Source organism: Nycticebus coucang, chromosome 1 (assembly GCF_027406575.1).
Source record: "Nycticebus coucang isolate mNycCou1 chromosome 1, mNycCou1.pri, whole genome shotgun sequence".
Classification (NCBI taxonomy): domain Eukaryota; kingdom Metazoa; phylum Chordata; class Mammalia; order Primates; family Lorisidae; genus Nycticebus; species Nycticebus coucang.
In genome coordinates, this window is record NC_069780.1 from 140,706,346 (window position 1) to 140,731,952 (window position 25,607).

General features: G+C 41.3%; 1 protein-coding gene across 3 annotated transcripts in view; it reads right to left on the reverse strand.

Moving 5' to 3' along the window:
* Window positions 1-25,607, reverse strand: part of MAST4 (microtubule associated serine/threonine kinase family member 4) — a 442,299-nt gene that overhangs the window by 196,204 nt on the left and 220,488 nt on the right. The window contains exons 1-2 of one of the 3 annotated variants that reach the window (XM_053589506.1): window positions 19,127-19,545; window positions 15,103-15,183 (exon numbers count right to left, since the gene is read on the reverse strand). The exons of the other annotated variants lie outside the window; for them this stretch is intronic. Of the exons in view, the coding sequence (XP_053445481.1) occupies window positions 15,103-15,183; window positions 19,127-19,173 (128 nt within the window). The 5' untranslated portion in view covers window positions 19,174-19,545. Of the gene's footprint in view, window positions 1-15,102; window positions 15,184-19,126; window positions 19,546-25,607 lie in introns of those variants that run through there. 3 annotated transcript variants of the gene reach the window in all.

Here is a 25,607-nt window from a genome sequence, read left to right on the forward strand (position 1 = left end):
AGCAGCTTTCTCAACACAAAGTTCAAAGTGGATCTTATTTAATAGTGATCAAAAAGAAAAACTTAGTATTAGCCATTCCTAGAGAACAAAAATGAGCAATTGACTTTATCATAAATTGTCTTTCGAAAATAAAATTTCTACTTCAATCTGGTAATTCCCAATAAATAAAACATCATTATTAAATAATTTCGCTTATCAAATCAATATATTCAACTGAAATATATATATATGGATATATATATATAGATATATATATTTTTTTTTTTTTGAGACAGAGCCTCAAGCTATTGCCCTGGGTAGAGTGCCGTGGTATCATAGCTCACAGCAATCTCAAACTCCTGGGCTTAAGCGATTCTCTTGCCTCAGCCTCCCAAGTAGCTGGGATTACAGGCACCCGCCACAACACCCAGCTATTTTTTGGTTGTAGTTGTCATTGTTGTTTGGCAGGCCCGGCTGGATTCGAATCCACCAGCTCTGGTGTATGTGGCTGGTGCCTTAGCCGCTTGAGATACAGGTGCCACTAGAACTAAAATATTTTATAAGATATTCACACTAGAAGCCTTAAAAATAAGCAGTGTCACTCAAAGTCACACATTTTATCACATTATGAGATACATGGAAAAGGCAACTCTTTATAAAATTTAACCTTTAAAATTTTTTGTGCCCAAATAATCTCTCTGTGCCACACTCAACTATGCAAGGCCTTGGACTCTCACTCCAGCACTAACATAGTCTGTGTTCTTTCTGGAGTAAAAAAAAAAAGGCCTGGCCAATAGACATCCCTGCAGTCTACTTCTTCAGTTAAGAGGAAAAAACTTCTGTCACTGCTAGAATTTCTCAGCCTACTCACAGCATCAAAAGCCAACAGGGAAAAGCCTTTCTTCTCAACTCACCCACAATACCTGCACTTTCTAGGACAAGCCAGAGCATTCATTCATTCTAGAACTGAGGCCACTTGACAAAGAGAGTCATGCTGTACTACGTGTACTTTTCTCTAAGTTCCGGCCCTGGCTGAATTAATCACTGCTGGAAAGCAATATTCTTACAACAAATGCAGAACTAAACACTCTTCACTGAATCATGATAAAAAGGACTCATTAAATTAGCTGGGTGTTGTGGTGCACGCCTGTAGTCCCAGCTACTCAGGAGGCTGAGGTGAGAGGATTCCTCAAGCCCAAGAATAGGAGGTCGCTGTGAGCTATGACACCACGACACTCTACGTGGGGTAACAGAGTTAGACTCTGACTCAAAAAAAAAAAAAAAAAAATACTAGATTTTCACCCTTTCTAATAAATTAAGGTCACCAGACACCCAGACATTACCTTAAAGATTTCTTATAAAATTCCACATTGAGAAAAGACACAAAGCTCCAAAAACACAAATGCTTTCTTTAGTTAGACAGTGGGATCAATAATATTTCCCTCTTAGTCTTGACTATGAAGAAACTTAAATTTAGACTTCATTACATTAGTTATCTTACTCAAGTACCACATAAAAGTATCTTAGATAAAGTTTGAGTTTTTGCTTACCCTCTTAAACTAATTTGACATGTATGGTTTCACGTAAACTACCTCAAATCTTTGTTCAAAGGAGGTGGGTATAACTTATGAATAAATAGCCGAGAGTGGGGTGGTATCATACATCTCGGTCGTGGCTGCAGCCAGCTGCACTTGCCAGGCTGCCATCCTTGACACTTGGAGCACTTACCTCTGCCAGACACGCATATCTGAGGTGCTGCGAGAGATAGTCATTTACATTTGGCTACAGACATGAAACATTTCTTTACATCCAAATAGAATTTCGTGTCTAGCAAGTTATCTTGAAGTTATTAGGGAGGCACATATTCCTTCACAAATGACTTCTAGACACAAAAATCTTACCATAATAGTGGTACATGACAATGATTTTCTTTTGACAAATTAAAGATGACAACATTCAGAATTATTCTGCCCAATTTGGTCAGATGCATAACAACTGCCTGCACTCATAATTGGCAGACAGTTCTGACTTGAATGCATTCTATACACATGCACATTTACACACTCAATGAATGTTGAGCTACAGGGCTAGCAGAGCTTTAATAGCTATTGTTTCTCACAGAGCTCAATGACAACCTCTAACAATATCTGTAGAGCACCTGCTAGGTGCCCAAATTATTGCCAGAAAGTTCAGTATCTTGCGACTGAACTTGGTGGGGAAAGGATCTCAAAAGCAAGCTCATTTGGACTCAAGACAGGTAGTCTGATGCATTAACAACCCTCAGTTCCACATGATCCAGGCCCAATGCCAGTGGCAGAAAGAGCAGACAACTGTCTCTGCCCACACAACCAAGGATCATTCTCCATCTAGGGCATCCATCGGGGAGTGAGAAGGTGAACCTAAGTTGGAACCTAAAGCCATTCAGGTTTTTCCCCAAATGGGAGTAAGAGGCTTACTCCCCAGTTAACTGGCCTCAGGAAATCATAGTTGCAGGCAGAAGCAGAGCATGACTCCCCAAAGCTGGTCCCTGTTTTCTGAGCTGGAAGCTGGTCATTGTCTTTTCTGAGTCCAGACACAAACACAGGAACAAGGTGAATTTTGCAGAGCAGAGCATCTGCTCCCTACTTGCAATTTAAAGAGGCTTCAGTGACTCTGCTTCTATCCTCCACACCTTCATCGACATCATACATGAAGTCTCCAAAACCCTGCCAGCTCTGGGATGCATTTCCAGCAGCAGGCTGAACCTTTCTTCTTCGCTGTTAGGCCATCATTTTCAGATTCAACATTATTATTATCCAACATTATAGCTAAAAGTGAAACTATTATCTCCAAAATGGATTTTTATCCCTATTTTTTTTTTTTGAGATAGGGTCTCCCTCTGTTGCCCCAGCTAGATTGGCAATGTTGTCATCATAGCTCACTATAACCTCAAATTCCTGAGCTTCAGCAATCACTCTGCTTCCAAGAAGCTGGAACTACAGGCACAGGCCACCAGACCCTGGCTAATTTTTTCTACTTTTAGTAGAGACAGGGTCTCACTCTTGCTCAGGCTGGTGTCGAACCCCTGAGCTCAGTGGATCCTCCAGCCTCGGCCTCCCAGGAGATGAAATCTTTTTTATTTTTATCTCCTCAGTATCATGCTTGCCTCCCAGAAACAAAATGATGGCTGAGTACATTAGAGAACATGAAGCTCCCGTTGTCGGGATAAGAGGTAGTCACGGAGACCGAGAGGCCCTGAGCCCAAGTCTGCAGGGGGGCCTGTGGCAGGGCAACATGCACGGCTGCCAGGGAGAAAGAGTGAGGCACCAAGTGCTCCAGTCCAGGCAGAGAGATGCCTTGGAGGGTGGGAGCCACACTGCCTTCCACGGCTTTTACCTGGAGTCCCGTGTTGGAGTTACCCACATCCTTTGCATGTAACATGTCAGGAAGCCACCACACACATGGAAACCGAAGAGGCAACGATTCCACGGGATAAGGCTAAAATGTGCTGTCAGCATAAAGCAAGGGATTCTCTTCTCCACATACATACAGACACGTGGACACACTGCTCAAAGGCACCCAAAACTGCAGGGCCAAAAAAGCACTCGGGGAACAAATCCCTGGACTGTGGGAAACAGGACTGTCACCTTTGGACTCTTTAAATACCTTTTTCCTTTAAGGCTGCCCTTCCAGCCCCACCTCACACGTGCTTTGTTGAGCTCTCGGGCCACGGTAGTCCTTCCCTTGTGAATTATCCTCCCAATTGCTGGATTTACTTATGAGGAGACAGGAGGGTGTAGTGAAGAGGCGCTGGCTAAGAACTGGAAAAGCTGGTTGAAGTCACAGGCTGCCCTGAACCCTTGTTCCTTCTTCTGTGACAAGGAAGTGAAAGTGCCCACCTCACCACCTTCCCAGGGTCATTTTATGGTCACAATGAAAAAGGAGAGAATGTACAGTTTACCACTGCATGTAACAAACTACAACAAACTCTGTAGCTTAAAACAATGGAGCTGTATTCTCTCATGTCTGGAGGCCAGAAGTCTGAAGTTAGTGTCAACAGACCAACATCAAGGTATCAACAGGCCATACTCCCTCCGGAAGCCCAATCCGTTCCTTCCACTTCCAGCTTCTCTGAGCACCAATCTCCCTCTGTCTTTCTCTTATAAGAACACTTGTGATTAGATTTAGGGCCAATTGGGATAATCTAGGATAATCCCCATATCACAAAATCCTTCAATTAATCATATCTGCAAAGACCCTTTTTTCCCAAGTAATCTCAGCTAAAGTCTTTGAAGATAAGAACCAACTCTTATACTTTGCAAATCTCATGACGGCTTTTATGGTATTAAGTACAGGAAAAAAATGGGCTTGGTTGGTTTGTTTGTTTGTTTTCCATTTAGAAAATAAAACCCTTACTCTACTCAATTTTTACTTCCTAGTATTAGAATTCAGGTAAAAAATTTTAACATAGTCAAGTGTTTCATTTTTTATTTTTAAAATAACCAGACCTTCTGTTCAGAAAAGCTAGAGAAGAATTACATCATAAATGCTTCCACTGTCCATTGACAATTGCAGTGAGTGTTATCGTAATGCCTTGTTAGCAATAGTTCCGCATACTACCAGAACCCAAAGGCAGAGAAACTAGTAGACACAAAACTGTAACAAACTCCAGACAAACATCTCTGAACACCCAGCCATCATTCTGATTCATCTCAGTGTCAAGAAATAGAAGAGCAATAGCAGCTAATTTGGAAAAGCTTGATGTAAGCTCATGCTGGGGGTGAATCTATTCATTCCTTTCTTCAACAAGTATGTGTGAGGCTGTACAATGGACCAGACACTGGGGACCCAGCGGTAAACAAACAGGCAACTCCCTACTAATCTGAGGGTTTCATTGTAGTTGGGTAAGATCAACAACACGAATGTTACACATTAGGAAAGATCCCTCCAGAAAACATCAAGAAGCAGGGTAAAGGATGTGGTGCTCTCTCAGAGTGGTCAGGGAAGGGTTCTGGTGCAGTAGCATTTAGTACAGACATTCAGGAAGTGAAGGGGAGAGCCGCTGAGATATCGCCTGAGTGTTTCTAGCCGTTCTGGACAGATAGAATGCTTTATGGTGCCAGAAAGTGAGGAGGTACTCAAAGACTTAGAAAAGGGTCATGTGAAAAGAACATAGCTTAAAAGGCTTTCCACTGATGAAATTCAGGAATCTTGACCAACAAAAAGAAGAATGATGGTCATAGATTATTAGGCATCAAATTTGTATTTCTCTTTCATTCTTTATAAAAATACATGAGTCTATAGTGATACTCCTACTGAGCACGAGTGAGGAGTGGGAGCGAGATGTGAGGAACTGAAGAATATCAACTAATAATAGAATTTAAAAATTGTGCCAAATAGCAAAGTAATAACTGATTTAACCAAGGTCATCAATGATGCAAAAACCACTGAGTACAGGCTTAGTGGAAGAAACAGATTCACATAGACTAACCATTCCACTCCGCAGATTATTTAATAGGGTATCAGTGGCTATTCCAGAAGAATGTCACTACAATGGAAAAATCTTACGGACATCAGATCTGGGGCTTCCTGCTGTGATCCTGCAGACAGGATGTCATCACTTATTCTTGCCAAATATGTTTAACCTGAATCTAAAGATAAAGAAACCATCAAACTAACTGAAATTGTAGATTGGTCAATAAGACAGTTGCCTAGTACTATAGATACGAATAAAAATTAAATGAAGATAGAACTTTCTAAATTAAAGGAGAACAGAGAAACAAGATGATTCATGATCTTTAATTGGATTCTGGATCAAAAAAAAAAAGATAAAAACTTTTATAGATACTTTTTGGGGGTCAATTTGAGAACTCTGGCATGGGCCCACATAATAATGTTCAATATTAAGTACATAATAATGATTATATGGTTATGTAGGAGAATGTACTTTTTCTTAGAGATACATGCCTAAGCATTGACTGGTGAAGTGTCTGAATATCTGCAAATTACTCTCAATGGTCCAGCAAAAAAATATTTCTAAATATAGGGCCTAAGGCAGTGGTTCTCAACCTTCCTAATGCCTCAACCCTTTAATACAGTTCTTGTGAGTCACGACCCACAGGTTGAGAACCGCTGGCCTAAGGGAAGGAAGGGAAGAGAGAGCAACTCTGGTGATGTTAATTGGTGAACCAAGGTGTACATGGCTGTTGAGTGTACTATTCTTTCAACTGTTTAAAAATAGGTTTGGAATTAAAAAAAAATAAAATAAAGTTGAAGAGCTAGAAGGAGAATATTTTAGGAACAGGGAAAACCAGGCCCTGACACGGGAAGATGCTTAGAGTGGGCAAGAAAAGACAGAGTCCAATGTGGTCAGAAAGGAATGAAAGAGAGGCCGAGGATGCCAGGGCACAGAAGGCTGCAGGCAGCCACTGCAAGGTTCCAGGATAGGAGTCACTCGGCCTCCACAAAGATCACAGATCAACCAGAGAGCTGCATGGAGGCAGACTGTAGCAGGGCAAAGAGTGGAGTGAAGCAGTATCAGCTGGGAAGCTCCTGCAAAAATTTAGGGATAAACAATAGTGGTTCAGACTAAGGTGGGACAGTAGTGCAAAACTACCTCCTGTGGTGAACAAAACACGGGACCCCCCCCCACCGGATGACACACACACACGTGCACCATATCCACACATGCACACAGCAAGACCATGTTAGAAAGGGAAGAGGTAAAAAGGACTCTTGACTCAGGACTTAAGGTTGAGCCAAATTTGTATTTTTAAATATGAAGAGAAGAGAAAAAAAGATACCACGGCAAGAAAATAAATGTTCTCTCACTTTGAGGTATCTCCATGATGTTTTAATAACTAGAGCTACTAATGATTCAGCTGAGCAAACTGTCATGGGGAAAAAAAGTACAAAGGCAAAGAATCCACAGAATTCAGCTCCTCTCCTCTGCACCCGGGGCCATTAGTACAGCTATCCAGGTTTCGAAATGTCTCATCACTCACTGTCACATTTAATTAGAATATGCAGCAGCCTTGCAAAGGTCGGTTGTGTAGTTCATTTTGAATGCTGAGTTTTCAAGAACAATATGAAGTTGATAATAACAAAACAGAACACTCATCTTAGAACGCTTTACATATGTTACCTAATTAATTCTTCTAACACCTCTAAGAGGTATTATTATCCATGTTACTGCTGGAGACACTTGAGAATGTTTTTAAAATTCTGCATTTGTATTACTTCTCTTACTGAGACACCTCCTCGCTTCACATTATCACCATCTTTTGCTTTCAAAGAATATCACAACTTAATTCTCTTACAAACAGGGTGGGTGTTAATGGCTGTATCCACATTTTAAATGTAGGAAATAGGATTTTTTTTTTTTTAATGATGTGAGATGTCTTTTTCTCTAGTCACAAAGAAATGCAGTAACAAAATGGAACACAGAATAGGATCTTCTACTCAGCACACACACACAGAGAAATTTTTTCACTTGCCCTGAGAAGATGTAAAAAACAAAAGAGAACTGTTAAGGCTTCACAGATTAATTTCAATATATTCCAAAAGCAAAAAATTTTAAAGTTGGTTGAGTAAGTAGTCATAATATTTGGCCCAGAAAAAGACTATACAGTAAAAACTACTCTTGGGCTACAGGGCCAAAGAATGTTTAATAGTGGTGGTACAAAGGGAGTGTCCTGGCTCCCTGCAAGTGGGCTAGGTCTCTTCCCTCAGGCCTGAAGAGGTTGGCCTCTTAGCAGAGCCCAAAGGGCCTTCTGAACATCAACCGCAGCAGGACGGCTCCTGCTAACGCAACAAGCACAGACTGCTCAGGTTAGAGCCACTGGGGCCCATGGCCCTGTTTCCAAAATGAATCTAATTTAACCCTCATTGCATCTAGGCTCTGTCTAAATTGAAAAAAAAAAAAAAAAGAGGCAGAAAAGAAAAGAAATGTAGGTCTCCACAAGTCCAAAACACATGACCCGCCTCTAACTGAGAACTGTGTAGGGAACCAAGCCCAGGAGCTCCAGATACAGCAGCCAAATCGACTCCCCTGCAAAGGGATTCTCTTCTGATGTAACTGAAGGCAACTGCACTTTGAAGTCCAGAAGGAAACCGCAAGCAGTGTAGCTTTATGCCAGACGCTTGGGCTTGAACCAGACCAGGCCGCTTTCTAGACACCACCAAGTAGGTATCATCTGCTGGTCACATTTGGAGCGTTTGAAAGTGAAAGGGGGCACTTAAATAATCACACTGGGACAAAAGCATCATGAGTGCAAACCTGAGCTCTGAGACCTGTGGGCTCCACAGTATGTTTCTCTCTGTCCCTCAGTTTTCACATCTGTAAAATGAAGACCGCACCTGCCTCCCAGGCACAGTGTGGGAACTCTGTGAGTTACTTTATGAGAAACATTGAGAACGATGCCTGCCATGTAGCAAGTTCTCTGTCAATGTGGGCCGCTGAGCCCCTGTCTGTGCACATACTTAGGTTAATTTGGCCATTTAACCGGAGTTAGTAGACAAAGCAGGAAAGTTAATGTGAAAGGTGAAAGCATAAGAGAAAAAAAAAACATGAATCATGACAAACAACAAGGCCCCAGAAGGCCCTGAAACATGTAGGAACGTGCGCTGAGCAAAGACTCTGGAGGGACTCACATGTCCCAGGGACCCAGTGGACGTGCCACCTGACCTTGTGAGACTTCATCTCCGAGGCTCTGCAACTTTATAGCAGATGAGCTTATAATATCTGTTCGAACATAATGTATTCCAGAAAAATCTAAGGAAACTACATTACCGCATCTTTCTGCAGTAAATTTATTATGCTCGCCCTTCCCCATTACTGCAAACCACGTGAAGTCTAGTCCCCCACTCTGGAGCATCATGGACACATCATCCCTCTGTTCTTTCTTTGGATTCTTGTAAGAAAAAGAATCTCCAGGTAGTGGCACTGGCAGAAACCAGCACGGGAGGAGTGGGAAGAAGCGCCAACCGGCCTGTCCACATTTCCCACCACCACTCCCGTGATGGCTGCATTGCCAACCTTCTTCATTTCTGCCCAGCCCCTCCCAGGGCCAGCACAACATTCATAATCAAGTTCATCTATGCTTAGCAGAGACACTCCTCGGAGAGCCTGCACTACGCAGATTCGCTCCTACAGAACAAGTCAGAAATAAAATTCCAGGATGCATAAAGCAATTCATTAAACCACCACATTCACAAAAGCACAGGAACTGGTGTCTGCGGAGTACGGAGAAATTGCCATCTGGTACCAGCTTCTTCAGATTTTTTTCAATGTTCTCCATAAAGTGAAAGGGGGAAAACAGAATAAAAAAGACAAATGGTCCCGCTCATCCTAAAAAGCAAATGAAACTAACGGGATTTAGCAGTCAGGTGACTTTCCCACTCTTACAGGTTCCTTGGGAAAAGGAGACCAAAAAATCACAGCATATCGCATGTGTTTGGTAAATGCGTATTCTGTCCACCCCTCACCATGGCAACAAGCGAAGTGAGGGGGATTCAGGCAGCCTGGATACCCAGTAACCCTTCTGGCAGCAACAGGACAAAGGAGGCAGCTCTTGGTAAAAAGGGAAGTGGTGACAACGGTCCCTGATGTTCTCACGGTAAAGGTATCATCTACTTTCCGTCCACCACTCTTGGGACCACCCTATGTCCCATTCTTTCCAACACAAAGTTGTGACACTGAACACCTAACAGCTACTAGGATTACACTGTGAGTTGGGGGAGGGGAGGTTGACTGAGAAAGACGAGAGGGTCCTAGAAGTTCACGACTGGTCTGAGGTCATAGAGACTGCATGTGGTGAGGCCAGTGACCAACACCCAGGCCCTGGGACCCTAAGTCTCCCAGCCTCCAGGGCCAGCCAGCTGACGTGACTGGATACGTGGGGTCTGGGTTGAACTTAGAGAAAGGTCAACAGTGACCCAGACGCAGACAAAGTGACCATGAGGGAACAGAGTCACTGAAAGGCTTCAATTTTTCAAAGTTATCCCCTGAAGTCCCCAGTGCAGAATTCTGTTGTTCTTCAAAGCACAGTCAACAATAGTGAGTTAACTAATTTAGTATCTTGTACTCAGCAAGTGCCAGGGAGAGGGCAGTAAGCAAGGCCTTGGTCCTACAGGATTCTAACTGCCTTTCCCCAGAGGGACTTACCCTCTCAGTGTGTGAGGTGCCATGACTTCCAGAGAATTTTCTCTGTCCCTGACATAGCCAGATGTAGTCTTTAATATACTCTGGGGTTTACCTTTCATTAATAATGCCTTTCTACTTGGTCCTTCAACCTTACTTTATTTATAATTTACACCTGGTAGGCTATTACATTTTGATGGCTGTAATTTACTATTTATGAAAGAATCAAAATGTGTACCCTACCTCTCAAGGTGTCAGCACCACTGTCAAAATGTACCTACTATCTAACTGTATATCATATTCTGAGCACAGGTAGACACGTGAGAATAGACGTGAACAGGTTCATTCATTTAATCACCACATATTTATAGAACCTTGCCTATTGCGTGTCAGGCACTATTTTAGGTTTTCTGAATACATATGTGAAAAAGTAGACAAAAAAAAAAATGTTGTCCTCGGGGAGTTTACAGCACTGTGACAGTATTCCTCTCTGAACGTAGTATGGTACCTTACCAGCAATGTGGCGTGTATGTTTTCAGTGGTAGCTGAAACGGGGAGAGGGGGCTTTGGGAGACATACAGAGAGGAAACAGAATACCTCGCCAATGCCAGGCTGGCAGATCTGTGTGTTTACCACCTTCAGACTCCAGGAACTAAATGGAGAGGCAAAGAGAAGGATAAAAGAAATAAAACAGAAAGAGCTCAGGAAGTGTAGCAGATGCTTAAAAGGCCGCCATCTCCTCAGATGTTGGAGGACAAAATGGAAATACCAAAGAACCTGATAGCATAACAGACATGTGTTCACTGAGTAACAGGGGCCAACCTCCAGCGACTCACTGGGTCCCTATTGAGGGTAAGTCATGCCAAGTGCCAAGAAAGAGACTGAAAATGTAAAATGAGGTCACTTCCTCTGGATTCTTGCTATCCAGTCACAGTCCAGACCAGGAACTAGCATAGGTTACATCTCCATCACTCACAAGGCGCTGAGGTCATCACTGTATGAACATCTCCTACGTGACGGTAAAGGCATTAAGCACTGGTGGTTGTGGGAAACTCTTGAGTTGCCATGGATACCTCAGAAGGAGAAAAGGCAAGGTACACACAGATCCCACTTAAGGTACTGAAGATTCTATCACCCTGGTAGATGGGAAACCTGTATTTGGGCCATTTTTTCCTTCTTTCTTTTAGTTTGTATAAAAAGTGTGTATTTTGCCTTTCTCCATTCTTGGTGGAAGACTAAAAAAAAAAAAAAAAAAACAACCAAGTGTCAGAATTACAGGCTGAAAGAGCCTCTGGGAATAACAATGTGGCCTGATGCTCTGCATCCTTCCAGCTCCGTGGGCATCTGGCCTTCTTGAAACTGAGGGTCTGATGAGGGAGCCCCAATCCCTGTTCAGAAAACTTCCTTAGAAAATTCTTCCTCTTATACTGAGCCAAAATTTGCCTTGCCATCTTCTCCATGCAGCAGTGCAAAGTCTCATTCCCCAGACATAAACTCCATTAGCAACCAAGCTGGAGGCTGCAGATATCTGATTTCTGGCCAAGCTTCAGGAAGGCTGGCCTGGAGAGGCCCCTGGAGTCCTGCCGGAGATGGACAGCTGACTCACATCTCAGTGCTGCCTGCCTCCAGGGATTTCCTATGAAAAGAACAGACTCTGCCATCGACCTACTTAGAACCCCATGTGTCAGCGCCTCAAAGGGCACAGACACCAAGACGCTCACCACCACCCTCCTCGTGTAGACCGTCAAACCCTACCCTTGAAAGAGGAACAAAGAAGAAATCTGACCCTTGCCATCAATGGGAGAAAAGAAAGTTCTGTAATAAATGCTTTTTTTTTCTTTTTTCTTTTCTTTTTTTTTTTTTGGTGTTGCAACAGCAGGAACATAATTGAAGTCCCATAGTTTATATTAGACCCTCGTGTTGGGACAGACTATAAGAGAAACCTAATTCAGAGCTGCCAATAAGATATTGCTCCCTGGAACTGTCTTGATGTTTTCAAGACGAGACTATCATTACTACATATTCCTCCCTCCCCAACTCTGTGAACTTGGGTACCATTTAAGTGATTAATGCTGGAAAAATCACAGTGTCAGTCATTCACTGAAATCTATCTCCTGACCATCTATTATAGATGCTCTTCTTTCACCAAATTCTGCAACAAAGATCACAGGTTACCCAACCTACTTCCTCCTTTTTCTGGACGCAAGTGAGCCATATTTCCCAGGCTTCCCTGTGGTTCTGTGTGGTCAGGGTACCACCGTCCAGGCAATGACACCTGAGTGGAAGTGGTGTGTGGCTCCTTCAGGTTTGGCAGCGCACAATCCTTCCTGCATTTTCCCTTTCCACCATCTGGATCTTGATGCCCAGGGCAACCTTGAAAGTAATATGCTAAAGATCTGCTTGGATCCCTGAATGACTCCACAGGGCAGGTCCTCCCCTAAACCAAACTTGGTGTGTGAGTGAAAAGTGCAATTCCACTGTATTTCAGCCACTGTACCTTTACTTGGTGATTGATTGATTTGTTAGTAGCACTTTAACACATCTTCTATTTCCTATTCACTCATTTATTCAATCTTTATAAACATCTCTCAGATACTTAGGATGTTCCATGCACTAAGTGAGGCACTGGGGAAATAAAAAGGACCCAAGGAGGTCCCAAGGTCTACCTAAACCGGGTAATTAAAACTCAATATAAATGACCTCATGGCAACGTATGCATGGCTTAACTTAGCCACAGTGGAAAGATTTGAGACTTCATTTTGAGTCCTAGGCTAGTTAAGATATTTAATCTCTATGTGGGCTGGCATTTTCATCTGTAAACAATATATTCCTTCCTGCCTCACAGTAGCGTCGGGTGGATTAAACTGAATGAAACCAGGTTTATAAAACCACTTGGCCAAGTACTTTGTAAATTTTAACGCATTACGATTGTCCTAATCCAGGATGTGTTACTCATGAAATACTGTACCAGCATCCTCAGTGGAGTTTCTGCATAAAATCCAATCTATTCTTAATACTGGTAAGGTACATTTCCTCAGTTTGAAATGTACTTATTTCCCTGAAATGTGGTAATTTCCTTATTCATAAAATCTTCTATGATTCCTGAAAGCTGACAAAATGGAAGTCATAGTTTTTAGATCAGTATTAAAAACCCTATATAGCATGATTCCCAAATAAAATTTTAAGCTCAAATCAATTTCTATACGATTCTGTGCTTTTCTTCTATTTCAGCCACCCTACATTCTAGTGACATACATTATTGTTACTATACATTGTACTTTTCACCTCATTGATTTTGTTTTTTTTCTCTGCCTGGCTTTGTCCTTTACCTTTACCCCTCCCCACTGAATCCCCAAGATTTTTCAAAGTCCAGCTCCAGCACAACCAGTTCCACAAACTTTTCTCCAAAATAGTCTTTAGCACTTCATCTTTCTCTGCATTACTTTAACATTGAGTCTAATTCTCTTTTCCCCACCACTAGTGATAGCAGCTTCATCTTGAACAGCCTATTGTCTTTAGAAAGGAAAAAGAAAAGGAAAAATGAGGACTGGATTTAATGAAGACTTGTTACAATAAAGAAAAAAGTTCAGAAGACAGTTCCATTTTCTTGCAGTTACATCACTAAAAATGGACAAATTACTCTGGAGAGGTTTTTCTCTCCAGATAGAGAAGAAACTACTCCTCTACTTTGGGATCTATTAAATTCAGAGAATGCTTCATAAAAGATGTCACATGGAACTTTCATGTTGAAAGTCATTTTTACAATAATAAATATAAACCCATCAGCTGAAGAGTAGAACCAAAGTTCAAAGTATTTAATTTGTTTCCCTAGTTGATTCTTCTTCACAAATTTGAGTTCAGCCTTACTTTAGAAATATAAGAGAAGCTCGAAATTTAACCAATTTGTTAAATTAGCTTATTGATATTATCTAAGGCTTAAGTTAGTATTTTGAAGGAAATGACCTTGAGCAATAAATTTTCCATTCATTTGCACATTTCCATCTATTTGCACAAATAGAAAGTGTTTATCAACAATAAATAGTTCAAGTTGCCTTTTCCACCAACAGAGTTTGATTCTGCTTTGTTCCTTAGACTTTAAGACAGGAGGAAAGTGGTGGCTCATGCCTATAATTCTAGCACTTTGGCAGGCCAAGGTGGGAGGATCTTTTGAGCCCTGGGTTCACAACCAGCCTGGGCAACGGCATTGAGACCCTGTCTCTACAAAAACAAACAAACAAGAAAAAATTTTTAAAGGGAGGAGTGAAGAAATGCTGGGAACTCTATGTCTAGAGTATCTAATCTTGTGGCTAGATACAGAGAGATCCACTATTGCCATAAAGTCATAATTCATGAGGGATCTATTAGAACATAAGGGCTATAGTACTTAAAATACCAGAAGTATTGTATTCTTATAACAAACTGTTTAATGCAAGAAGAGTTCCTTGGTGATATTTCTCTAAAAACAGAGAAGAATGAATTTAAATCAGCTTATGTGCGAGAGGGTGGGAGTACATAGCTAAGAGTTCTAAAAAAGATTTTAAAAATACAAACCCCTTAGACAATTTAAATATTTTATCCTGTAAATAATAGAAAATACTTTGTGGCAACAGATACCATGCTACTCTTAGGCGAGTTAGGAAACGTTTTCTAGAAACTGTAACAAATTGTATTTGTAGAAGAGACTGAACAAAATTTGTAGAATTTAGTGCAGATCATTTCCTAAGAAAGCAATAGGAAAAACTGTAATATATACGGAGAAGTCCAACAACTCGTCACATGACACCAAGTGAAACTTTAGTAAGGTGGGTTACCCAGAATGTGATCAAGCGATCAAGTCATCAACAATTCAACAGGTTTCCTCCTGCTGTATCTTAACTGTGAGTGCAACAATCAAGAAGAAACTGTTTACTGTGTATTACAGAGTCCAAAGTGTGCAAATGCTCCTGGGAACAGGGAGAACAGAAAGACAAAGCAGCCCTGGGCAGGCCCTGGAGCGCGCTTACCTCCAAAAGTGAAAAGCCAAGAGAGGACTACAAGGACTGCCTGGGCTGGATGGGGTTGGACTCAGGCTCCTGGGAGTGAGACTGAAAGTTAAAATAATGTCATTCCAAGTGGGAGAACTGATTGTAGTAAAAATAGCATAGCTCAGTAGAGGACTGTGTTCCCTTTAGGCCAGAATCACCAGGGCATGCTTATCAGCACCACTAGGTAATCATCTAATCACTTGCCCTTTTCAGCTCTAAAATACAGAACAAGTAAAATGCTTCCTGCTGAAATTTACATTTTAAAAACTACAGCTGCCATTTTTATTTGAGCCTTTTCTTTGTCACAAAGCAACTTGGCAGATTCTTTGACATGTGATTTTTGTATCAAAGAAAATCCAGTGCCATTTTAGGGTGAGTTTATTTTATTCCAGATTAAGAATCAATGGTAATTCTGTAGCAGAACTAAAGGGAAATAGTTATCAGATAAAGCACATAAAAGTTAAGGTTAAAATATTGTAGTTTCTAAAAAGCAAAGCAACTAACGTTTCCACATAGGAAGGTATGTTTTTAAGTATTTTGCAGGGGAAAAACAAACCTTCCATATAACAATGCAATATTTTCTCTACTCCTCAGGAGTAATAATAAAAAGTGTTCTTAGATTCATGCCAAAATTTTTTTTTAATTCTTACATGTATCAAATTATATTTTACTTTGCAGTAGGGTTTTTTTTTTCAAATACAAATGTCAATTGTAATCCTCCCTCCACCTCCCCACCCCCACTAACCCATCCAAACCACCAAGTGCATTCACCAGCCAATTCTCAAATATTCATTACAGGATATTGGAATAGAATTCATTTATGTTTTTTCCTTTAGACCTCACATTTCTTCTTTTTAAGGGAGACAAAACTTAAATTAGGTACCTTACTTAGCAGAATTTTACCAATAGCTCTATTAAAGTGTGCAGTTGATATAGTTAATTTCCAACTATTTTTACATGGCAAAATCAAACTAAAAATTAGTTATATATTCTGGTTCCAACACTTAGGCTCGAATGAGCAATAGAAACTCATGCTAGTGTGCAATGAATTTCTTAAAGAACATTCTTTTGCCTCTCTACTGGACAATGGCTCTACACTGTATCGTATTTTCCTATCTTAGAGAACGAGGTCTTGGAAAAGAGCTGCATACTGGCTGATACAAGCTGCTTGTTCCCTTCCTTGGTGCAGGGAGTTGGCCACAAGGGTTCAAATCTGATTTGGGCTTCACATGGTTTACCAATTCTAAATACCACGCTTGTCTTCCGTTACATGGATAATTGAGACTTGGCTGTATTTTTGTTAAACTGAAATATAAAATTATTACTCGAAATGCTTCAGTCCATTTAATACAGTGTTACAGAGCAAAGTTTTATATCTCCTAAGATCGTTCTCTGATTTGGCACAAGGAGGTGGAACTGGTAAGGAATAGGTTTCCTTATATATTCAGAGCACATTCAAAACCTACTGCTCTTAAACATACTGTACTCTAACTTAACAGCTCATTGGAAAGCACTCAGGAGCATCCCCTGATACAGCCATCATTTTATCTAGGCACAGGGTTATCTATCCCTTCCGGTCCTAAAATAAGCATGCATAAGCACTGACTCCAATCCCTGTCTCTGAGCAGAAACATACCCGATGTGTGCTATGAAGTGGCTATGAACGAAATTCCATACTTACATTGAAAAAAGAAAAAACAGAAAACCTACATTCTTCCTCAGAAATCTGAAAGCCAGACATAGGCTATCCAGATATCATAAATTTCTACATAAACTCATGACCCATTATTATATGAAATACTTATATACTTGGTATCTCACATCTGGGATTTCAATGTCCCAAACTACTGAAGCCCCATCTTATTGGTAAGTCAGATGGAAAATTCTGGATGCTATCTACAGAGTACAAAATATGCTCATGTAATGCTACACAGCTGCCTTGCCTGAAGAATGAACTTTCCTGAAAGAAAACCAGTAACGTCTCATGAGAGAATATGAAAAAACTGTTCTATGCATTTGTTTTGTGAGTTAGGACCTTGTCAGAAGGTTCCCAAATAATTAAAACTATATACTATTAATCTTCTTTCAATAAAATCAGTGATAAGACTTTCCATGACACCATTTCTCCATAATGGACAGAAGTCAAATTTACTCAGACTACAGATTCATTCTCTATGAATGAATGTAAAGTTAGCTGTGTCTCCCTAAAAATAACTTTACATTTTTCAAAGTAAATAAAATGTTCAAAGTAAATTATATGCTAATACTACACTGACATTTAAGAGAGATGCTCTATTCTATGGTTTCAAGCTCCTCACATGAAAAGTTATTTATTTTAAATGCACAGTAATATTTGCAGGCTAGGGGCTAGACCAAGGGGGTGTAGCCTGATATCAAAACAAAATTCAGGGAACCCTTGTGTTTAGCTGACTCTCTGTTTCCTACGTCATCATTGGCAGGGTCATAAAACATGTGACATGACTCAGTCTTTCAAATTACAAAATGGATATTTGATGCAACTGAATTTCCATTTTTAGAAAAGTTAATTTGAAGTCTCCTCAACATGAACAAGATGCTAAAAATAAATGAAAGAAAGAAAGGGTTTAGTGTGAAATAATCCACTAAGAACAAAGAAAATAACCAGGAAGCAGCACAACCAAAAACAGAAGAAAAGGCAAAGAAGGAAATGAATGCACCTGGGTCTTGAACAGAGAGCTATATGGCTTAGCTGTGCATTTCCAGAAGGCTAGAGAGACGAGGGTTCCACAGAGGAATGAATGCATGCCACTAAAACATTCCACACAGATGGTGAGGGCTGAATGTGAGGGTGAAGTGGAGACAGGAAAAAAATAGTAGGATGATGGGTAAATACTATTTGTACCTCAAATATGAAAAATACCACATTTAGCAAGAAGGTTAAGAGCTCTCTAACTTTTTATAAGTGAGCTCCTTGTTAATATAAAATCAGTGTACAGTTTCAGAGCAAGGACGGATTAGAAAAGTATTCACTTCAGAATGCCGTTCTTTTATTAATTAAGGAAATTATTTCTCTTGTATGATGCATCTACGGAATTAAAGAGGAATAATTAACACTTGGAACTAAGCACACTTCCCGCAGTCTCCTTCTGAAGCCAGTCCAGTCTGAGATTATTGGAACTGTACAGATTTCACTAAAATGCAATTTTAGATTTGTGCTGTAAGTTAGAAAAAGAGATATTTATATTATTCTACCAGATTTATATTTTACTGGTTATTATTTTAAGTGTGCCAGCACAGACTAACTCACAGCTTCTGCATCTTTGACTAACAGATTTAAAATAAAAAATTGCTGACACTTCCTGCATCACAGATGTCTAACTTCTGCGCCACAAATTAGATGTGGACATTTTCATGTAGTTACATCAAATCAGAAAGCAGTCAGATGAGTTAATGGGTTAAAAAAGAAAACAGCTAAGCAAACACACAGCTCAACTAGGTAAACACATTGCATACAGTGGCTGGAGACTCTGCAGAGAGGATTCCAAATGCACTACAGTTCATTAATATTCTGTTGCACAGATAAAACATGGATCACAGCTAATGAATGTCACAAACAACCCTTCTCTTGCACTCTCTTCCACTGTCATGTCTTCTATTATTCAATTCAGACAGAGGCCTTTCTTTAGGAAAAGGCAACATGGGGATAAACAAACAGAAGGAGAAAAAGAGATACACCGTGGCCTACAGATACATTCTTTCACAATGAGCTGTTAAGATGTTTCCAGAACTGAGGTTCAGCAACTTTAAATAATGCAGCAATGCTTTCCCTCTGACTGCAATGCAAAAGGCTGGTCTGGGTGTCCACCTCTGCTGAAACGAATGCCATGTATTTAAGACATGTCCCTCTACCCCACACTGCAGTGCTCTGAGGCTGTCAGTACAAACAAATGCTAAACAGCTATTGGTTGTCGGAAGCGAGTGCCATGCAGAAAGCATTAAAATATTAAAGACAGACGATACTTACTCCAAGGTCAGCCCCGGAATCTGCAGCCGTTCCCGCTGGGCTCTCATGGTTGTTATATGTCACCACACTCTATTGTAACCATGACACACACTCCCTGCCAGCGTCCCGGTGGTGATGACAGAGAACCACACGGAACCTCTCTAAAGGACTGGACTAACAATCTCTCGAGGGGGAGGGGGATCCTGCAAGTTTGGGTCCTTCCACCTCTCCTCCGGCGTAATCAGGAGATGTCAGCTGCTTTCCTCAGGTTAACGGCAGTGCACACTGCACTGATTTCATTAAGGGGATGAAGCTTGCAGCTCTGCATATCAAATAATTGGTTTCTGATTTTTTTTTTTTTTTGAAAGAAAGTCACTCCACTCACAGACCCACTTTTCACCTAAGTAAAATGAAAAGTCCTTTCATCATGCAAACTGGGGGGTGGTGGAATAAAGCAACAGTATTATACTTGTAAAAGAGTTTAGCACAACACACATCAACTATTCCCCACCTCTCTGTGACGCTCTCAAATGAAATCTGGCCACCCCAGAAGCTCTTCTGACTCTTGCTGTGGTGGAGTTAACTAAATCGCTCAGAGTTCCCAAGAAAGAGAAGAGGAAAAAAAAATTACATTTTTCTATATATGGCAACCATCAGAAAGAAGAATAAACTAATTGCATTAATTTGGGAAAAGTCAGACCCACTTTTGAGACAAAGACTTAGGTGAACATTGCAAAACCCTGTGGGAAACTACCCACCAGAAATGTAAGAGATGGGAGTTTGTATGTTTATTTCTTGTTGAAAAGTTCATTTTTAAGAATATCTCTGTGCTTCAAGCTTTATAAAAGCAATCTAACATGAATAAGGAAGGAAAGAGAGAATATGTATTTTGAAAGCCTAAAAGTTTCATCCTGCATTAATTCAAAGAACACAATTTTCCACAGTATTCATAACTTGGAACCAAGCGTACTTTCATTGTTGTGTACGGAGAATGTATCTGACTCACTTCCTTGAATGCATTTTAAAATGTTTTAAAATTTGGCAACCACTAGTTTCTTTAGGAGAAACGCTAGACAAATTCAAATTTTTTTCAAGGAAACTAATTTTCAAGAACTATAAGGTTTGAGGTGAGCGTACAGGAGCTCAGAGTTGAGTCACAGTTTAGCAGCACTTGTATTAAAGTAGTTAAGATTTCGAAGACCATGAAGTCAAACTCTTCTTTCTTCACAGATGAAGCAACAGGGCACCCAGATGGTGGCAGTGCTAGGATTCCATTCCGGGGTGTTAACTCTGATCCCAGAGGCCTTCCTAGGTAGGGATACTGGGTGCAGTTGTTCAGGTTGTGCCCTGCACAAGTGTGGGGGCCAAGGAGAGAAGTGGGGGTTAACTCCAACCAGTTTCCAAATTCCTAAGCCTGAACCTGCCTCTGAGCTGCTTCCACCTTATTTTTCTCACTTTCACAATGTCACCCTCAACTCTGGGGCCCTGGAGGGCTACCTGTTTCTGACTCTACCAAGTTGCATATAGATGAGGCAAGGTTTCCTATGACATTCCCAGAACCCTTCTCTGGGCCAAGTTTTACTTGCCAGCTTGCTCTGTGATTTTTGTTAATGTTAATTAGACACTACCTTATTCTTCCATGTGGGCTCACAGAACTAGTTAACTAACCCACCTACTTTTTTAGAGGCAATGCATCCATACTGGATATACAGTTATTGGAGATAGATAGAAATGTTTAAAAAAAAAAACCCTATAATTAGATATAAAAAAGTATCACAGAAGGAAATAATAAAGACAAAACGAAACACACAGAAGAAGGGATCAACTTTACATAGGAAAATTAGGGAAAGTTTAAACACATGGATATCATATCAGGTTATAATTTTTAAAAAGGAAAATAAAAGAATTAGTTATACTTTATCAAAAAATAAAAGCTAAATTCTCATATTCTTTACCTTGTTAAGGTAAACCCTCACCTTAGAAAACACATGAAATATTATTCAATAGACTTCTCTACAGTTTTTTTTTTTTTTTTGAGACAGAGTCTCACTTTGTCACCAATGGCATCATAGCTCACAGCAACCTCCAACTCTTGGGCTCAAGTGATTCTCTTGCCTCAGCCTCCCTAGTATCTGAGACTACAGGCGCTCGCCACAATGCTCTACTAGGTTTTCTGGTTTTACCAGAGATGGCGTCTCGCTCTTGGCTCAGACTGATGTCAAACTCCTAAGCTCAAGTGATTCACCTTTCTAGGTCTCCCAGAGTGCCAGGATTATAAGAATGAGCCACCACACTTGGCCCTAAAACTTCCCTTTTGCTGAGTAAAAGCCAAAAGCCTAGCACACTTCACCCCAAATGGGACAGGACGATCAAGCATTAATATTAAAGATAATAGTAATATATCAAATGTATAAGGTCATGAGTTCAAGAAGTGAAGGAAGAGAGGGAAGAAGAAAAGAGGAAAGGATGGAGGAGAAAAGGGAGAAAGGGAAGTGGTGTCATCTTGGGAGGATGTTAGAGAACTACCCAGTACCCTGAATACTGATAGAGGGAAAGAATCGAGTACACATCATGCTTCCCTATGAACCTACACCTCACAGATAGGGAAATGATTCTCTGGATAGTGGTATTCCACTTGGTAAATAAAGAATGACAGGCACAGAATACCACCACTCTCCAAACTCTAACGAACCAATGAATCTAGGCCGTGACCCTGAGTGACTGCTAACGGCACAAAGAGGGACGCCGGGCACCAGGTGTCTCTTGAAGCCACACACGTGAAGCTGTCTGACCAGAAAGGCCACATCTCCCTGGTACAACCAAACGGCTACAGCAAAATATCAATTTACAGAAAATAGGGAGACAGAGGAACATGTTATACAGTATTAGGGAGAAGTGATCGTGTTCAGCAACAGCGAGCAATAAAATCAGAACCAATGATCTCGTTTCCGTAGGGGAAAAAAAGAGTCGGAAGGGGAATCTAAAGATTACAAAAGACTAAAAATCGCAGCAACTAATTGGAACACGTGCACATTTTGTGGGTTCTGATGTCAAATAAACTATAAACAACCACATAATCGCACGTTTAGAAAATAACTAGTGTGGGCTAATTATACACACTATGCCACGTCAGCCTTATCTGTTTGGTACATGTATAAATATGTGTGCACACGTACATATGTGTGGATATACAGACTCCCATGAAGTCTGGACATCTGATAAAACCAATCAGTTATTTCTAAGTAATATACTGGGTCATGATCACCTTTAATTCAGTAGGTTTTAGAATATACGGGAAGATATTCACAGATGAAATAGTATGTATAGAGTTTGCTTCAAAATAATCCGTGGAGGGGAATAGGAGATAATATCTATAATAAAGCTGGCTATGAGTCACTGTTTATTACACCTGGTGGAAGGTATAGTCTCTGCTTTTGTAGGTGTTTGAAATCTTTTTTAAAATTTTTAATTGTTTTTTATTAAATCATAACTTTGTACATTGATGCATTTATGGGGTTCAGGGTACTGCTTCGATAGAGAATGTGAAATGTTTACGTTGAACTAAGTAACACATCCATCACAATTACACTCATTTCTTAATAGTTTTGAAATGTACCATTGCATCACGCACATTAGGTGAGGTCCCCCAAATACCCTCCCTCCTCTCATATGCCCCCTCCCCTCGAAGCAAGCTCCCCATCATACACACATACACACTTCCCATCTCCTGTTCTACAACTCACCCCCTCACCCCTCACTATTCTTCGCATATACCAAGCACAGTCCTACCTCACGGCCTTTGCACCTACTGTTCCCACTGCCTGAAACTCTTTTCCCCTGAGATGTCCAAACGAATGTCCTCTTCCTGAACTTCCCTTCTTGCCTGAGCACCTCGTCTGAAAATGCAAGACGTCCGGTGTTTCCTCCTCTTCATCTCCATGTATTTTTCTCCTTGCCATTTGTCATATATTCCTTTGTCTGTCTTCCCCTCTGAGAGTGTAGGCTCCATGAAGGGAAGTGTGTTGTGTGGTGTTTACAGCTATGTATCTCCAGTGCCAAGAACAGCCACACAAGTACCCAATGAGTACGTGCTGAAAATGAATGAACGGCCCTCCCTGTGTGGCAGAAACCACCAACTAAAGAGATTCGCCCTCCTTTTTCTTAAACTCCCCACAGTGTTAAATAACTAGACAGTGCCAGAGCAAGGGCCTTAGGGAGTGGCCTCCAGCAAAGTGGGGAGTTGGAACGTGTTCAGATACCACATGAAGGCCCAGCAAGCACCTAGCTGGCTGACATGCACCATGGACACTGCTGCGCACGGGGTGTGCACGGAGCAGCCCAGGGTTATGCTAGAGTAGTGTGATACATTTTTGGTGTGGAAGAAACTTGCTTTTATAGGACGGGGACACCACTGCTCCATTAATGGTGACAACATGGGTTCAGGACTGGTCTTTCCTCAGGTGAGGTCTTTTTGTGTCTTCTCTAGTGTAGGGGTTCTCAATCATGCTTTGCAATGTCTCAAGACACTTTGGATTTTACTAATTGCAGCAAAGGGCTGGGTTGCAGCTGCTGCATTTAGTGGGTAGAGGTGAGGGACGCTGCTGAACATCCCACAACATAAAAGATATCCCCCTACCACACACACAAAAAATTATCAGCCCCCAAACAACAGTGATGTTCTAGAAACCCTGCCCTAGAGACAAGGATCAATTTCTGCATGACCCTCGGAGTCACTGACCAGTTTCAAACATGTTGATTCTGACTTCCCTGCACTCAGAGGGGAAAAGGAGCCCTTCACTTTTTCGCCCCTCCTCCCACATCTCGTCTCCAGCCTGTGCGCACCCTTTGGCTCTGCTTTCAGGGGAATGGCTTTTTATAGGCAGACCCTTTGAAGTGTGTCTAAGTCACAGAAACCTAATTTCCAGGGTCTTCATGACATATACAAACAGCAACCTAGATATAGAATCCTGCAAAGCAATGCCACCCAACTCACACCAAGTAAGGAGCACAGCTGCTCCGAGGCCCCAGCTGAAGAGGCTGGCTGGAGAGCAGGCCAAGTCCAGGTATGTCAGGTACATGGGCAGACAGGATTAAACGTGAGGGTTTTCATTCTTCAGATGAAGTTCAAGAGTCTAAACCCCCCAATCCAGGATTTTCTCCCTTTTCCTCTCCCTAGATCCTAGGCCTCCACATGGAATATATAAAACCGTAGGGCAAGCACTCTTTCTGAACGTTCAGTTATCTATATAGTCTTAAAAGGAATGCACGGTTGAGGAAAACTTTCAAAACAACTAGATATGTGTGTGCTTTATTTCACCACTCACATAATCGAGGCATGGCTAGATAAAGTTTTAACATTGTCATTCTCTCAATAGCTGATATCATTTAATACACTGATATTCAGCAGTCTGTGTTCTAGGTACAAGAGATAAGCAGTGGACGAAACAGAAAAGCACATCCGTGGAGTCTCCACTTCTCAGGGAAATTAAATAAGAACACAAATAAGATTATTTCTGTTACCATCAGGGACTGCCGTCCCAGGGTGCTGGTCAACCAGTCAGAAAACCGGCAGGGGCTTCAGATCAGGGCAGGAGAACCGGATGATGTGCACACCGGATGTGTGTGACCTGGTATTTTTTTTGGTGGTTGTTGTTCTTGTTTTCTATTTTCACTGAAAGAAGAAGAGTTCCCTAGGGCCACACATTAAGTACACAAACACTAATGAAAGCTAATAAGCAAAAAGATGTGTGTGTGTGTGTATGTATGTATACTTTTCACGCTATCTGACACCACAGATAAGCCAAACAGGCCTCAAATAATCCACATGTGACCCATGGGCCATGGGTTGGACACCCCCGATAGAGGACAAAAATCATCAGCTCACAGAGTCGGGAAGGGAGCTGCATGCAGAGGAAGCATGCTAGAACAAGGCTGGCTCACGTACTGGACGTAAAGAAGGCCTCCTGCGCCTTGTGTGGGGCCTGAAATACCCACCGGGCATTTATGCCATGCTAAGAGTCATGGGAGTCACCAAGATGAACCACATGTAGGTTTGGGTCTTCAGGACTGTATCGTCTGATGAAACAGGAGAAGAGGCAGAATAAAAGTTAAAGGGGAATCCTATTTATGTTCTATGTGCAAAGGAGGTAAGAAACAAGTTGGATTTGGGTTATATCTTTTAATAATCGGAGTTTGATTTTCTAATAGGTCTTTATAAGAAGCTGGTTAACAGCTTCTAAGGACTCTTCAGCACTTCCCAGAGCAGGAAATACGAGGCTGTCTGATGTGTTCATTCACTGAAGGACATATATCAAGTGCTTCCTGTGGGCAGGACACCGGAGAATCAGACTGACCAAGACAGGACTTTGCCCTATAGAAGCCTGATGAGAAAAGGTCGGGGAAACCACCCCTCAACTCTCCTCCCTGCCTTCCCTGTCACCTTCCACTCCCGCTTCCCTTCCGTCCCTGAACCACACGAGGCCCTTTCTCCCCAGAGTGCACC